We start from the raw sequence: 15,605 nt of genomic DNA, 5'->3' as shown, positions 1-15,605 counted from the left end.
CACGGATAATGTCTCATCCAATAAAAAATTATCACTTTGTCATGATATTAAAATTTTTTAAAATAAAAAATAATTTAATTGGGTACATGATTGTGATTAGGGGTGGCAAACGGGCATGCCCGCCCCGTTTAGGCCCGTCTCGCAAAAGCCCGCGAAAAAACGGGGCGGGGCGGTGCGGGTTTTTTTAAGAGTGCGGGTCTAAAACCTTGCCCCGCCCCGCAAAAAAGTGAGGGCGGGGCAGGGAAAGTGCGCGGACATTCGGCTTTTTAGGCCTAAAAATAGTAAAATTCTATAAAAAAACAAATGCCCGCAAAAGCCCCAAAAAAACGGGACGGGGCGGGGCGGACACATTAAAGAGAGCGGGCCTAAAACCTTGCCCCGCCCCGCGAAATAGTGCGGGTAAAACAGACTTTCCCCGCCCCGCGAAATAGTGCGGGTAAAACAGACTTTCCCCGCCAGACCCGTTTTGCCACCCCTAATTGTGATTGGTTGATAATGTAAAAAAAGGACAATAGTCACTCATTTTCTCTTAAAAAAACTTACAAATAAGCAAAAGCAAATGAAAAAAATCGAATCAGCAAAGAGTTGAGAAAACAAATCATTTTAAGCCAACAACATCAAAATTGACCCCAAATCCTCCCTCATCTTCTCCGGCAGCAGAACCACCACTGTTACTCTACTCCGTCCCCAAAATTCCATTTCCCTCAGGTTCCTTTTCTCTCAATAACTTTATTGTATAAATCAACACTCTTTCGTTCTGGATTTTTCAATTTTTTCGAACTTGAATACCGTTTTTTGATAATTTTCATACTCTAACGGTTATTATCAAAACTTTGTATTTTAGACATTTTATTCATGAGGATTATTTGATTATATCTAATTGTGTAAAGAAGCTAGGAACTGTTAATATGTTACAAGAAATAAAATGCTTTGAAATTTATGGTTTATGCAATTTCAAACCTTCCCCACTTAGCTGTTGTTCTGATTAGAAGAGTTTTTGTGGTCTCCATTTAGGGTTCATATTGCGAGAAATTGCGGTCAAATAAGACTAATGCGGCCTTGATCATGGTTGTGTTAATGTTGCCGAGACATTGGAGACCTTGATGCCATTGGATGCTAATGTTTTATTAGAATCGCGTTCATAATCAAGATAGGATTTACTTAATGCAGTGTGGAAAAGATTTTATCTTTAGTTGAGTAAGTGGCGAGTTAAGATTTCTGATGTGTCGTGACTCATGTGTGAGCCGATAGTTATAGAAGTTGGATTTAGGATATTTGAGTTATGGAGATATTGCTTTGAAATTGACAAGTTTTCTGTTTTATACAAGGGTATGATAGAGTATATGGAACATGAGCATTTGGCAAGGCATGAATTAGCTATGTTTTGGAGGTGAAAATTGTGGATTGCACCATACCATGGGTTTATCAGGTTGCCCGGTTCTTTTTTTGGGTACACCTTTCCACGGGACTTAGGCTGATGAGTGGGTTGGATATATTGGGGAAATGCTTCATTTCAGTTATAATTTATTAGTACAAACTGACTGCTTATCAGACTCGAAGCAAAACCTATTGGACAACTATAAGAGTAGTGATGCTCCATGGTAATGAAGGCTTTTGTAAAAATGATAAACGGATCTTTAGGGCTTTATGGTTCTTCTGTATGCGAAAGGAAAGCAATGATGCCCCAAAAGAGTTTGAGTTGTTAGATCATAATATTAAGAGAAAGAAATAAAATAAACTCATTGTTAGGATATAGAATAAATGAGAATTAGAGTAGTTAAGTGTTGTTAGAGATATAAGCTAATTTGTTATGTGGTTGTTCAGCCTATTAATAGTACTGTGCTATTTCTATTGTTATTGTGGTTACTCTTTGCAAGTCTTTATATAGCGATCAATTGGAAGAGGGGAGGAGGGGATATCTCAGAATAATTGAGTTTATGACAGGTCAAAGAATAGTGCTTTGAGTTGTTTATGGTGCTCAAGATAAGCTCTTTCGGAGTGGTGAGAAGTTATGTATACGTGGCTCATCTTTGGGCAGCATGTGGTATTCGCTCACCCTTAATCAATTTTGCTTTACTTCCTCGACGCCCTTTTCTTCTAGGCTTGGCAAACTTATCTTAATATATGATAAAATATAGTTATACAAACACACGGTCTCTCAAGCATTAGGATTTGTAAAGAACGAAGTGATTTAGTTTGATCACCTCCAATATTCGTGTTTGAGCTATCCCCGTAGGGCAATGAAAGTCTTCCTTTGGGGAGTCCCTCAAGCAGAACTTGAGGTGATTCCATCAAGTGTCACTTAAGGGGAGTCATTCACACGTCACTCGAGGTGAATCCCCAAACGTCAGCCAAGGTCTGTCATTAAACGTCGCGGGTAAATGCATCTGCAACATTAAATGCTTCTAATGATGAAATTGTTTTGGGAAACCAAATCAGACTAGGTTTCTTGCACGTGTTAGAGACGTGGGAATCCTTCTGTAACTATTGATGTACCTAGTGAGAGGTTACTCATTTTCCCTAGGCCTAACTCTCTAATTCCTACAAATAGGGGTTCAGGCTTCAGCTCTCCTCTTTTTCAGATACTCTCTCTTCCATAACCTTTATCTGGAAAAAAAATCACCAATCTTAGAGCAAACCTTCTTCCAAGTTTCACCAAGTACAAATTTTAGTCCTTTATCCACAAGTATATCTCGTCATTCTTCCTCCCTCCCTTCCTTCTTTAATGACACTCATTATAGATTTAGACGAGAGTGACAAGGTGATAGAGCCTTCGAACATTAGAGAATTGTCTAAAATGTATATGTGTTGTACCAATAATATTTAAATGGATGGATGGTTCAATTGACTATGGACTCTTAGAAATAGGTATATTGTGGAGTTATGAGAGTACTAGTAGTTTTGTGAGTGATAATGATTCTCTTTCACTCTCATTCTACCTTTTCTTCCACATTTCTTTGCCTTTTTTGTTCTTTGAGGAGTCTTTTTTTATTTCTTGAAGAGTTTGGCATACAAGGCTGGTTCAAACACCTTATTTGAGTTTCTCTTTTTCAGCCTCAACTCATGAACTTCAAGAGACGCTTATAATTATTCTAGCTTCATTTCAGATAAATCTTTGGACTTTTTAATGTCCACAACAATCTGATCAAACTTGAAAGATAAAGTTTTTATAACATTATCTACCGTCTGCCGCTCAAATAGCTTCTCTCCACACAACTTCATTTGATTGGTCAAAACCAACAATCTTAAGAAGAACTCTGCAATTGTTTCGTCATCATTCATTTGTCTATTCGATCGTATTATTTACTCTAGGATTACACCTGAACTTTCTTTAATTTCTCATATCCTCCGTACAATTTCTAGAGAGTATCTCGTCCATCTTTGGGCGTTTATTGCTAATTTATCTTTTAAAAAACATTCGAATTCACACATTAAAAAAACAAGAGCAAGTTTTTTCCATCATTTTTTATCATTTCACGATTAGTAGTTCTTGCACATCAGTGACAAAAACCAATATTATTATTTTGGACGCTATCACCACCAAGATTCAAATCCACGAAAATTATGTATAAGTTTTTAGTAGTTACTAATATTTAATTTACAAATAAAAAATTTCTCATGTCACATGTTACTTCATATGATTATTCAACTTACAAATCTATATAAAAAAAAAAGGTTTAATAGATATGCACGGGTAATGTCTCATTCAATAAAAAGTTATCAATTTGTTATATTATTAAATTTTTTCAAAATAAAAAAATAATTTAATTAAATACATGATTGTGATTAGTTGATGATGTAAAATTATTTTATACCCACTCATTTTCGCTTAAAAACTTACAAATAAGAAAAACAATTTAAAAGAAAAAATATTTTTTCTAAAATTTAAAAAAATCGAATCAGCATAGAGTTGAGAAAACAAATCATTTTAAGCCAACAACAACAGCAAAATTGACCCCCAAATCCTCGCTCATCTTCCCCGGCAGCAGAAGCACCACTGTTACTCTACTCCGTCCCCAAATTTCCATTTACCACAGGTTCCTTTTCTCTCTATAACTTTATTGTATAAATCAACACTCTTTCGTTCTGGATTTTTCAATTTCTTCGAACTCGAATACAATTTCTTGATAATTTTCATACTCTAACTGTTATTATCAAAACTTTGTAACTTAGACATTTTATTCACGAGGATTATTTGATTATATCAAATTGTGTAAAGAAGCTAGGAACTGTTAATATGTTACAAGAAATAAAATGCTTTGAAATTTATGGTTTATGCAATTTCAAACCTTCCCCACTTAGCTGTTGTTCTGATTAGAAGAGTTTTTGTGGTCTCCATTTAGGGTTCATATTGCGAGAAATTACGGTCAAATAAGACTAATGCGGCCTTGATCATGGTTGTGTTAATGTTGCTGAGACATTGGAGACCTTAATGCCATTGGATGCTAATGTTTTATTAGAATCGCGTTCATAACCAAGATAGGATTTACTTAATGCAGTGTGGAAAAGATTTTATCTTTAGTTGAGTAAGTGGCGAGTTGTTAAGATTTCTGATGTGTCGTGTGTAAGCCAATAGTTATAGAAGTTAGATTTAGGATATTTGAGTTATGGAGATATTGCTTGTTTTATACAAGGGTATGGTAGAGGATATGGAACATGTGCATTTGGAAAGACATGAATTAGCTATGTTTTGGAGGTGAAAATTGGGGATTGCACCGTAACATGGGTTTATTAGGTTGCCCGGTTCTATTTTTGGGTACTCCTTTCCACGGGACTTAGGCTGAGTGGGTTGGATATATTGGGGAAATGCCTCATTTCGGTTATAATTTATTAGTACAAACTGACTGCTTATCAGACTCGAAGCAAAACCTATTGGACAACTATAAGACTAGTGATGCTCCATGGTAATGAAGGCTTTTGTAAAAATGAAAAACGGATCTTTAGGGCTTTATGGTTCTTCTGTATGCGAAAGGAAAGCAATGATGCCCCAAAAGAGTTTGAGTTGTTAGATCATAATATTAAGAGAAAGAAATAAAATAAACTCATTGTTAGGATATAGAATAAATGAGAATTAGATTAGTTAAGTGTTGTTAGAGATATTAGCTAATTTGTTATGTGGTTGTTCAGCCTATTAATAGTACTGTGCTATTTCTATTGTTATTGTGGTTACTCTTTGCAAATCTTTAAATAGCGATCAATTGGAAGAGGGGAGGAGGGGATATCTCAGAATAATTGAGTTTATGACAGGTCAAAGAAGAGTGCTCCTTTGAGGAACTTGTGTACTTTTCTTTTCCTATTCCTGTTGAATAAAGAATTCAAGTCATTCTTCGGATTACTCAATAATGTTCTGTTCTGGGAATTCTTTCTTGCTCAACGAGAGGATCCTAACACCCTTATAGAAACTGTTACAATTCAAATGCAGTGAAAATTCTATGGTTCATATTTACTGTATATGTATATTTGCGAAGCGTAATTTGTAATTGCTTAAACTTTTAGTGATAGTGATACTATTCAAAGGTTTATATCCTAAATGTGAAACTTCTCTTTTTCATCAGGGTGGTGGCGTGGTGCAAAATAGTGGGATAAGTTGGAAGAACAATCATTGGCTTTTAGTTATTAAGAGGCAGCTTTTATCATGATTGGACTATAGGTTAAACATGGCTCACCAGTTTGTGCAAGTGAATGTGATGCAGTTTCGAATTGGCAAAACAAACATCAACCTGGCACTTAGTCTGAAGGTCAGATATGAAATAATTAGTTTAGGATGTTGAATGCTCTTGTTATGTGTTGCTTTATCTTTGCTGGAAGCAGAATAACAGAGTTCACAGTTCAGCAAGATTCTCTTCAATCTCAAATTGGGGCTGATCTGTAATTATGTGTTTCTGTGATTCTTGTATTTTGGACAGTTCTCATCACTCGCTTAAATGGAGCTCAATGAAGATCCTGGACCAATTGATAGTTATGTACTTTATGATCAAGATAACCATGTTTCTTCTGCAGTTTGGGATGGACAGGTGGGTGCATTTTCCCTACCATTTATAGTTTCTGTTAAGTCGTGTTTCTCGTTATTCATATTATTGAATATGATAATATTTTTAATACCAAATCCACAGGAGCGCGGTGTTCTTAGATGCCATGAACACACTTCAATGCTTGATCAGTGGAAGCTCACACCTAAACAGATTAAGTTGGTTGAGAAGGCTGGTTTCGGTTACCTACGATTACTTCCTGCTATGAATCTTGACAATGCACTGATAGCTGCTTTGGTTGAGAGGTGGAGGAGAGAAACAAATACTTTTCACTTAACCGTTGGAGAATTAACAATAACCCTGGAAGATGTAGCGTTGTTACTTGGTTTGGCTATTGATGGAGAACCTGTGATAGGACCAATAAGTGCACCAAGTGCAGTTTGTGAGAAACTACTTGGTAGAGTACCAGAGGATTTGAATGGTGGAATGGTGAAGCTTACTTGGCTGAAGGAATTCTTTTCCGAGTGTCCTGAAGATGCATTACTGGAGGAAACTGAGCGTTGTACCCGTGCTTACCTTCTATATCTAGTAGGCAGTACGATATTTTCTACAACAACTGGGAACAAAGTCCCTGTTATGTACCTTTCTATGCTTGAAAACTTTGACGAAGCTGGGAAGTTTGCTTGGGGTGCAGGAGCATTGGCGTTTTTATATCGATCACTCGGCAATGCTTCCCTTAAATCTCAAAGCACAGTTAGTGGCTGTTTAACTCTAGTACAGGTTAAAAAATTACTTCCATTGACTCTTTTTTATAATCTGTTGGTATCTGTTTAACTGACTGAATATTAGTTTTTTTAGTGTTGGAGTTATTCCCGCCTCAATGTGGGACAGCCTAAGTTTAACCAAGACCACCCTGACAGTAATTGCTTTCCCTTTGTGCTTAAATGGAAAGGGAAAGGCTGTTGTAGGACGAAATGTAATGTAGCTTCCTACCGAAAGGCTTTTGATTCTCTTAATCCTTGTGATGTAAGTGCTGATAATTTGACTTATTTGATGAATTTGGTAGAAGAAATTAATAAATTTGCTTTAGTATTGATACACAGGTCCAGTGGCTTCCTTACAGGGATATGGACTATGCAGCCATACCAGAATATATACAAACTAGTTTGGTTTTACGGGCATCTAGAACTATGCTGTTGTGTTTTGACAAGGCGGAAAGGCACCTTCCCGATCGCTGCTTAAGGCAATTTGGCATGCATCAAACCATCCCAAAAGATGTGGAACGGTGGGAGAGGAAGAGCCGTATAGTGGATCATGGGGCAGATTTGATGGGAAAAATGGACACGGCTCTCAAAGAATGGTCAGAGCGTTGGCTTCATATTGTTGAAGGCGGCAACATTTTAGACGAGGAGGAGTACGTACAGTGGTACCAGAAAATAACTCGAAAATACATCGGGAGAGTTACATCATCTGTAGAGTCCGAGTATCAGAGAGCAGTACGTCTTTGCTTATTTTTGTTACTTATCTTTCTCTTAGATATGCTATGATATGCTATGAATACACGCATGACTGCTACATGCTGATACAGGTTACTGCTATGAGGGAAATTGCGAATCTTGCTGATATATTCTCAACAGAAGGGTTGGATTCTTATAATAAAGGCTTAATTGATGAAGTGAAAAATATTGCCCATAAGTGTTTAACAGAACCATTCGAAGAAATACCAAAGGAGAAAGTGACTAAGAAGGGTAGTAGGAAACGTAAGCAAAAGGATCATCTGAGTACGGAGTATGAATAACAGAAGACTAAAGAACTAACTGAAGTTAATCCTGACTTAACCCCCTGATTGTTATGATTTAAGGCTGGTCAAGGGCGTAAGGTATATAATCGAACGTTCAACACTCTAAAAGAACATATCCTATGAAACAGGTTTGCCAATTTATCAACGGCTGAGAAACTTAAGACCTTTGGGGGATGCAGATAGTTAGCAAACTGATGCTGTAAAAAGCTCCATTTGATATTCTTGTTATAGGCATTTATTGGATGTTTTCTTTGTTACTTTCATTGTTCTTGATGTATGGCCTTGTTTTTAACAGGTTTATGATATTAAATATAGGGGCTGCTCATCATTTTACTTGTCTTGTAGCTTGTTTATCTTTTGGTAACTTATGATTGACTACAATTATATCTCACTCAATATAGATTGCAAGTTTCAGTCAGATTAGATGATAGAAAAAAGCTATGCAATTCTCTATGTACTTTTTTGAAGTTTAAATTGGAGAAGATTTTACTTCATTGATGCATTCTAGCATAGCCCCTATCTCCAATGAAATGTAATTTGTTTTTTCTTCTCAGTTTTGCATTTTAAACTATAATCTTTATTTCATTCTGCAGAATCATACATCAGTATCTATCACCATTAATTCACAAGCCTATCGGACACTGAAATTTATCTACCTAAACACTAGCATAAAACAGACTACAAAAATCTGTTACAGCAGCTTCGAAAGTACAAAAAACAAAATGGAAAAGTTGTTTGACAAAATCAGAACAACAAACTATTTATTTTCCCTATCTGTCTTACCAAATCTGTATTATATTAATGTCATGCATGTCAATATTCATTGCATAATGATATTTCTAGACACAAATAGAAGAACACAAAATGAAGTTTCACTATATGAAGTCCATTATTCTACTCCCACATTCTTGCTTATAATTTTCCATTTAACTGTGCTTTCTTCATGCTCCAAGCATTCAAACTTGTGATCTTGATGTCAGTAGTTCCATTATTGAAAGCATAAATAAGTGCCTTATCATTGATAGCCAATGTTGGATAAACTCTAGCTGTAATGCATGCCCTTCCTTCTCCACCAAAACTCTCTACCACAGAGTGATCAATCTGTAAAAAAAGAAGGTAGAAACTCATTTATTATAGATGGGCAAATGAATACAAATGTAATTAAGAAAATGGTTTAATTTGTCACATTCTTGGTATAAAAAGTGACATAATTTTATATAGTTCAAAAACTTAAGAATATCAATGTTGTATCTCCTAGGTCATATTGTATCTACTAGGTTTAGGACTGGAATTTTTAGGAGGATTGATTTTGCGACCCAAAAAGGAGTAAGATGTTCACAAATATTTTTCATAGAAGTTGACTTCTGGCTGACTTGATCAAAATAGTTTTAAATTGCTTGAGAAACGAAATTAAACGAAGCGTCTTTTCAATTCAACGAAGCGTTTTTTTCAAAGGACAAAGCTGTGAGAATTCTCACACCAAAACTTGACAAAGTTGTGAGAATTTTCACACCCAAAGCGGACAATTGACGCAGACATGTATTGCATCATAACATCACATCTTATAATTTTATAAATTACTCCCCCTGTCCTATTTATAAGTAAAATTTTGTTTTTTAAATTCATTCAAAAGACAATGTATTTGTCTAGATACATTAGTTATTCAATGTATCTAAAAGTTAATTTTTATTTTTTATAAATAAGACCAGAGAGTACTTTTTCCATTTAATATTATATCATGACTTGCCGTATGTAAATTTCATATTGATGGAACTTTTGTGGACCACTCTACAATTAAATGAAATTGACAATTTATGTTTGAAAAAGTATGTACATAATCTATAGGTTGGAAATTGTCAAATGCATTAAATCCTTAATCAATTATATAACGTACCAAAGTTCTCAATGACAGCTTCTCATGAAGAACATCCACGTCTATAAAAGTCCCGTAACTAGTCAAATCATTATCTTTATTCAAAGATGACCTGTTAATTAAAAAAATGCATTTTTATAAGATAGAGTTGAAACTCAATTTTGAATATAAAATAACTAGAGGGTTAAGGACAAACCTGCTTTGGTCACTACAAAAGAGGACCAAGTTTTTGTTTTGGAATCTGAATATTCTAAAGAACACTGATGTGAACTCTTGTAACCCCTTTGAAGCAAAAACTAACAAACCAAAAGGTCCTAAACCACTTTTTACTGATGTACCCTTTTGGCTACACAGAATTTGAGGGTCTGTCCATTTCTCCAAAACTTCAGCCTCTCTAATGTTATTCTTATTCACTTCAAATGATATTTCAACATCAGCCTGCATAAGTTAAATAACCAATTAATTAATCTAATTTTTAAAAAAAATCATAATCATCTATATACTCTGCGGTCACTATTATAAACAAAAATTTACTTTTTAAATTCATCGAATAACAAATATATTATATAGACTAGATAGATGCCATATACTATCAATTATTACTCATGTCATGTAGTTATTGTAGTAATTAAGAAAGCATGGCTTACTTGTGATGCTGTGACACCATTAATTTGCAGAAGTTCAGCTCCCTTGAGAAGTTTGGTGGGCAAGTTGACATGATTTACTCGCAGCTTCTCAATTTCTACAACTGGCCACTGTACCAACTGTTTTCCTGACTCATGTAACCAAATAGTCCTTGGAATTGTCTGCAAATACATGTGAATTATTGCTCAAATTCTAACATACATCAATTTAAGATATTAAATTCAACAATTTTATAAATAGTTAATATTAGTTTTTGATTTAGTTAGTAGATACTCCCTCCGTTCCTTTTTAAGTGTCATTTTAGTAAAAAGCTCTTCAACCAAGATAGTGGATTGTTAGAGTTACTTTTCCTATCATACCCTTATTTATTTTTCTCTTTCCAAATAAATTCATTCATACATTCTCTTTTTCCAATAAAAAATTAAAAAATGTGAGGTGGAGTTATTGAGAAAATAAGGGTATAATTGACAAATTACAACATTAAATTATAAAACGACATTTAAATAGGAACAAAAAAATTCTTCTAAAACGACACTTAAAAAGGAACAGAGGGAGTATTCATTAATCATCTAGTAGTTAATTTTTTTTTGTGCTGTAAATGTAATAACCACAAAAACTCACCTATACAATTGTAAGATTTTAGGTTCAAATTTGAAATAAAAATATTTAATTCAATTTAATAATATTAATATTTGTTGATTTAGTTAGGCTTTTCAAATATCTAGTATTAAACTTTATTATTAATTATAATTTTTTTCTTAAAATTGTTATCAACCTTGTTAACATTAATATTAGTGTATAATTAAATATAAATAAATATTGTAGTTAGAGATTAAACTCTAGGACTTTTTCTTTTATGAGAAACACACTTTTATATAAGAAACATACCACATATTCACTTAAAATCTTAAGCAGATAGATATGTGAATTCTTCCACTTATAAATGCTCAATTTCCACATTACTAACTAATGTGAAACTTCTTTACACTACTCACATTTGTAATTCTTTTTCAACACTCTGAACAATCATGTTATGTCTATTTAACTTGATTATTAGTTGAGATATCACTCTTATCTCTAATAGCTATAAAATTAAATGTTAATATTTAAATGTTTCTAGTCAACTTTATTATTATTTAAAAAATATATATGTCGATCCTATTCTCATGCCATGATCTTAGCTGGTTCATGTTATGTTAAACTTAAACCATATAGTTTATTAATCATAACAAAACCATGCCCGATAAAATAAATTTATTATAAATTATTAAGTCAAAAGTCAATGGTCAAGACTATATTATATTTTTCATCCAACACTTATCTTAATTTCATAAAATTAAATAAAAAACCAATAAAAAATATAAAATAACAAAATTATTAAAACAAACTCACATGAATTCCAGACCATCCTTTCTTGATATCATCAGCAACACTTGAAGATTCATTAACCCAACCAAGCAAAACCCTTCTATTCTTCCCATAATCAAAGAAAGTTTTCGAAGCATAATATTTCCCATAATCATATCTAAAAACCTCCTCAATCTCCACCTCTTCAAAACCTCTATCAGGGACAAACCTGTCTTTGTCCTCATCATAACTCCCAATTAAATAATAATCATGTTTCTTGTCATCCAAGCTAACCTTAAGAACATGTCTAACAGAATCATCACTCAACGACGTATCAACTCCCTTAATCCCATTTTTCAACACCGGAAAAAAATCAGGACACTCCCACATTCCTGTACCCTTAGCTGAATGCAAAGGGTGCTTAGATTTTTTCCATTCAACAAAATCTTTACTCTTATACAAAATTGCAATCCCTCTTGTTCTTCTTTTGCTTCCAACAAGAACCCTCCATTTTCCATCTTTTCCTAACCAACCAGTAGTCGGATCTCTGAACGAACTAGAATTGATTTTATTCTCATTAGTTGGTTCCATTAATGGATTTTGTGGTGACTTAATCCATTCCCTAAGAAAACTGTCAGAGAAATCTTTAGGGTATGCTAAATTTTGAACTTGGTGGTTCAGTTTGTTGATTCCAGTGTATAGTATTGCTGGTTTGTTACCATGAAGGATTGTGGTTGATCCTGACCAACAACCGTTTATATCCGACGGCTGAGATGGAAAGATGGCTGAATCTAGTGGGGTCCAGTTAATAAGATCAGTTGAAATGGAATGTGCCCATACTATATTCCCCCATTGTGCACCTTTAGGGTTGTATTGATAGAATAAATGATAAACTCCTTTGTAAAGCAATGGACCTAAAAAAATCACAAAAGACAATATTTCATTTTTAGTAGACAACACTATAATAATTTGGCATCTTGATACCGATAATAATTTAAAAAAATAAGTAAATTAAATATAATTATATGTGTCAGTGTTATATTGATATAAAACTCTGATACATGTCAATGAATTATTAATAATATATTGGACATCTGACCTACCTTATTCTTATTTGTATAGTTTTTAAAATCAATAAAAATTGTAATCATCTTCTATGAATGGCAACATTTCTTTTGGCCTAACTGTTTACTTTATTTTTATTATTGTTGTTCAAATGTCATTTTCCTATTGATTTGGCATGTGATTTGCTTATAGATGATGCAGGTTATATATTGCTATATATGTGATGATATCTTTTAAAGCTTTGGAACTGCCGTTTGAAGTATTATTTTTGAACATTTCAACATTTTGGGCTTTGACTAAATTTTATTAAAATTAATAAGAAATTAATCATATTTTTAATTAATTTCACAAATAGTTAGAGATGATCTTTGAAACTTTGAAATACACATACATTAATACACCAATGACAAATTTGAAGTGTATAATCTATGATCTATGTAGTGCATAACAACATGAATGATGATAATATGATGGAATTAATATTAAAAGAAACTATTTGCATAAAAATGTACTATTATTAATTAAGAGGGATTCATAAAAGAATTGAACTAACCATTAGGATCTGCAAATCCACACATCCATTAAAGCATAACATGTCAAAGAACAAGAACCAAAAACCAAAAGAAGAATCTGTTAGAGATGTAAAATATTTAACTCCAAAAGAAAAATACAAAAGATCAAATAAGAGCATATTAATTACCATTTATCCAATTCTTTGGAGGTTGAAAATGATAACCAGTTCTATAAGGTTGATTTGTAGAATACTCATCAGAAGATAAACTTTGAAGTTCTCTATGAACATGGTGAGTAGCTTCAATAGGAAGAACACCATTAACATAAATGAAAGTAAAGAGAGGTAATAGCCAAATTGTAGAGAGTATAGTCATGGTGGCAAATGGCAATGAATAGTTATGTTGAAATGTGGAGAAAATTACAAGGCCATGGTATATATTTATATACAGAGAATAGAAAAATGTTGTGGGGCTATGGTTGAATCTTGTGACCAATGGAAAAGGGTATGTATTACTCAATGTGTATTATAATATAAGAAGTGATTTTTTTAATACATAGGCAGCTATATTGATCATGTGAAAGAAGCAACCAAGAAAGTGTGTAGTCTTAATTGTCAAAGGCAAGGCAGTATTTAATTATTTTTGGGGTACAATAAGCAATACTTAATGTAATTTAAATCCATGTTGAAAGATATACCTATAATTTTTATTTGAAGGTTGTTCATTTTACAAAATTACTCTAAACCAAAAAAAAAAAAAAAACTAAACTAAAAGAAAATATAAATTATTGTATGGTACTTTTTAATTTTGATTGTAATATTATTTACATATACTATATTAAAAATATACTAATTTTGTTTCTTTAAAAATATATCTACAGTATTTTAATTATTTATTATCTGAACTCACGTTTTTATCTCTTTTTAGTAAATAGTTAAGAATAATATTAACAAAGTTATAATTAATAATATTGTTTTAATTAAACTTTTTTAAAGTGACATATTAAAATATTTTTTCTTCATAAAACAACTTAAAAATTAATGAAACAAGTATCATCTTTAAAATGATTAAAAGATGGATTCTCATAATTTTTACAAACTTTTCGGTTATTTAAGGGTTTTTTTGCAAGTTGATTTTCAGAGAATTTTGATGAGAAAGACCTTAGAAAACTAAATTAATATTTTGATACATATATATTTAAAAATTAAAAAAAAATATAATACTAAATTGTTTTTTTTTAAAATTTACAATATCAAAATATAAATATAATTAAACATGATCTTCCAAAACATGATCTTAAAATAGAGACAAATATAAAAATGTTATTGAAAGGGGCCGAATCTTTAAAAAAAAATAAAAAATAGTTATAAATTATATAAGTAAAATGGCTATATATAATGTTTGTTAAAAAAATTTGGTAATGCTATTCTACTTACTAAACTAATAAATGGTGGCAACCCCTTATGGTGTACGATTCTTACAGGTTTATAAAGATGTTGTGATATTAGAGCAACATAGGGACGATGAGAAATTTTGTATATGGTATTTTTATAATGAACTGACGGTCTCTCTCAACTTTAGGTTTGAGATATTTATAGAAATATCTTGTGCCGAATCTTAGACTCCAAAGAAGCAGTAACAACATTTATTTTTCTCAAACGTGTGGGTGTGAATAGTTACTTCCATATCATTCTAGAAAACACGACTTTCTCTTTTTGACTTCCTCTCCTATACTGTTATAGATAATGACACACCATTCCCCACATTTTCATAAATGGATGAGTAACCCAAGCAACGAGCGACATGTCTAGGAAATAGGCGCACATTCCCGCAAACGGACACTCATACAAAACGCGCAAACAACAACACCAAGGTTACAACAAATTCATATACACCGTTGGAATAGGTTAAAATTCTTGCGCTCAGTGAATATATGGAAATATAAACAGTTATTTAATGACGATTTCCCTATAAAACCGTGGTAACAAATTATGCGTAGCAAGTTTCGATTCCCATCAACTATTTTTCTTCTTCTAATTTTTAGAGTACATTAAACGTGGGTCACTTAAGTCCATTATTTAAAACATAAATTGAAAATAATTTAACAACGGTGGACTCAACCAACCGTTGTTAGAGGATTGAAACTTCCACTACAATTGTGTTGTCCAACCGCGATTAAAGGGGTTTCTGAAAAATTAAAACTAAACGTATTCACTTCTTTCATAAGACGCCATAGGCGAACAAGCGAACGAGAGACGACAACGGTGGCGTAAGATTCATTTCTAGCTCAAATCCTCACCCTTTACGTTCATTTGAATAGCAAATCTTCAACATCTTCATTCCTTACGTGCATAAGATTCTTCAGCTTCGAAGTACGATACTCTTCATCTTCG

General features: G+C 32.9%; 2 protein-coding genes across 5 annotated transcripts; one reads left to right on the top strand and one right to left on the bottom strand.

Annotated features, from left to right (window-relative positions):
* Nucleotides 1–549: 549 nt before the first annotated feature.
* LOC131623350 (protein MAIN-LIKE 2-like) lies at nt 550–8,108 on the top strand. Of its 4 annotated transcripts, XM_058894362.1 has the most exons (9): nt 559–708; nt 1,015–1,197; nt 1,329–4,037; nt 5,556–5,738; nt 5,907–6,014; nt 6,114–6,749; nt 6,828–6,995; nt 7,073–7,465; nt 7,558–8,108. In XM_058894362.1, exons 5-9 carry the CDS (start codon nt 5,925–5,927, stop codon nt 7,765–7,767), a joined length of 1,497 nt encoding a protein of 498 aa, XP_058750345.1. In that variant the 5' UTR covers nt 559–708; nt 1,015–1,197; nt 1,329–4,037; nt 5,556–5,738; nt 5,907–5,924; the 3' UTR covers nt 7,768–8,108. The 4 variants fall into 4 exon arrangements, with proteins under 4 accessions (XP_058750343.1, XP_058750345.1, XP_058750344.1 ...); XM_058894361.1 differs by having other exon boundaries at nt 1,015–4,037; XM_058894360.1 differs by lacking the exons at nt 1,015–1,197; nt 1,329–4,037 and having other exon boundaries at nt 550–708.
* A 196-nt stretch (nt 8,109–8,304) lies between these two features.
* Nucleotides 8,305–13,635, bottom strand: LOC131623349 (beta-fructofuranosidase, cell wall isozyme-like). The gene is made up of 7 exons (XM_058894358.1): nt 13,401–13,635; nt 13,254–13,262; nt 11,681–12,549; nt 10,291–10,449; nt 9,840–10,081; nt 9,665–9,755; nt 8,305–8,871 (listed from the first exon to the last, which is right to left on the bottom strand). The coding sequence occupies exons 1-7, from the start codon at nt 13,585–13,587 to the stop codon at nt 8,683–8,685; spliced, it is 1,746 nt and encodes a 581-aa protein (XP_058750341.1). The 5' UTR covers nt 13,588–13,635; the 3' UTR covers nt 8,305–8,682.
* Nucleotides 13,636–15,605: the final 1,970 nt, after the last annotated feature.

Source organism: Vicia villosa, unplaced genomic scaffold, assembly GCF_029867415.1.
Source record: "Vicia villosa cultivar HV-30 ecotype Madison, WI unplaced genomic scaffold, Vvil1.0 ctg.000060F_1_1, whole genome shotgun sequence".
In the NCBI taxonomy this organism is placed as follows: Eukaryota; Viridiplantae; Streptophyta; class Magnoliopsida; order Fabales; family Fabaceae; genus Vicia; species Vicia villosa.
This window is presented reverse-complemented; position numbering and strand designations above follow the sequence as displayed.

What these genes read in the sequence shown, in the direction of transcription:
- LOC131623350 (XM_058894360.1), top strand. Translation starts at nt 5,925, where the DNA reads ATGGAGCTCAATGAAGATCCTGGACCAATTGATAGTTATGTACTTTAT. An exon ending in GCTGTTTAACTCTAGTACAG is followed by an intron (nt 6,750 to 6,827) that starts GTTAAAAAATTA and finishes TAGTTTTTTTAG; the next exon opens with TGTTGGAGTTATTCCCGCCT. An exon ending in AGTCCGAGTATCAGAGAGCA is followed by an intron (nt 7,466 to 7,557) that starts GTACGTCTTTGC and finishes ATGCTGATACAG; the next exon opens with GTTACTGCTATGAGGGAAAT.
- LOC131623349 (XM_058894358.1), bottom strand. Translation starts at nt 13,587, where the DNA reads ATGACTATACTCTCTACAATTTGGCTATTACCTCTCTTTACTTTCATT. An exon ending in AAGGATGGTCTGGAATTCAT is followed by an intron (nt 10,450 to 11,680) that starts GTGAGTTTGTTT and finishes ATGTATTTGCAG; the next exon opens with ACAATTCCAAGGACTATTTG. An exon ending in ATGGTGTCACAGCATCACAA is followed by an intron (nt 10,082 to 10,290) that starts GTAAGCCATGCT and finishes TAACTTATGCAG; the next exon opens with GCTGATGTTGAAATATCATT.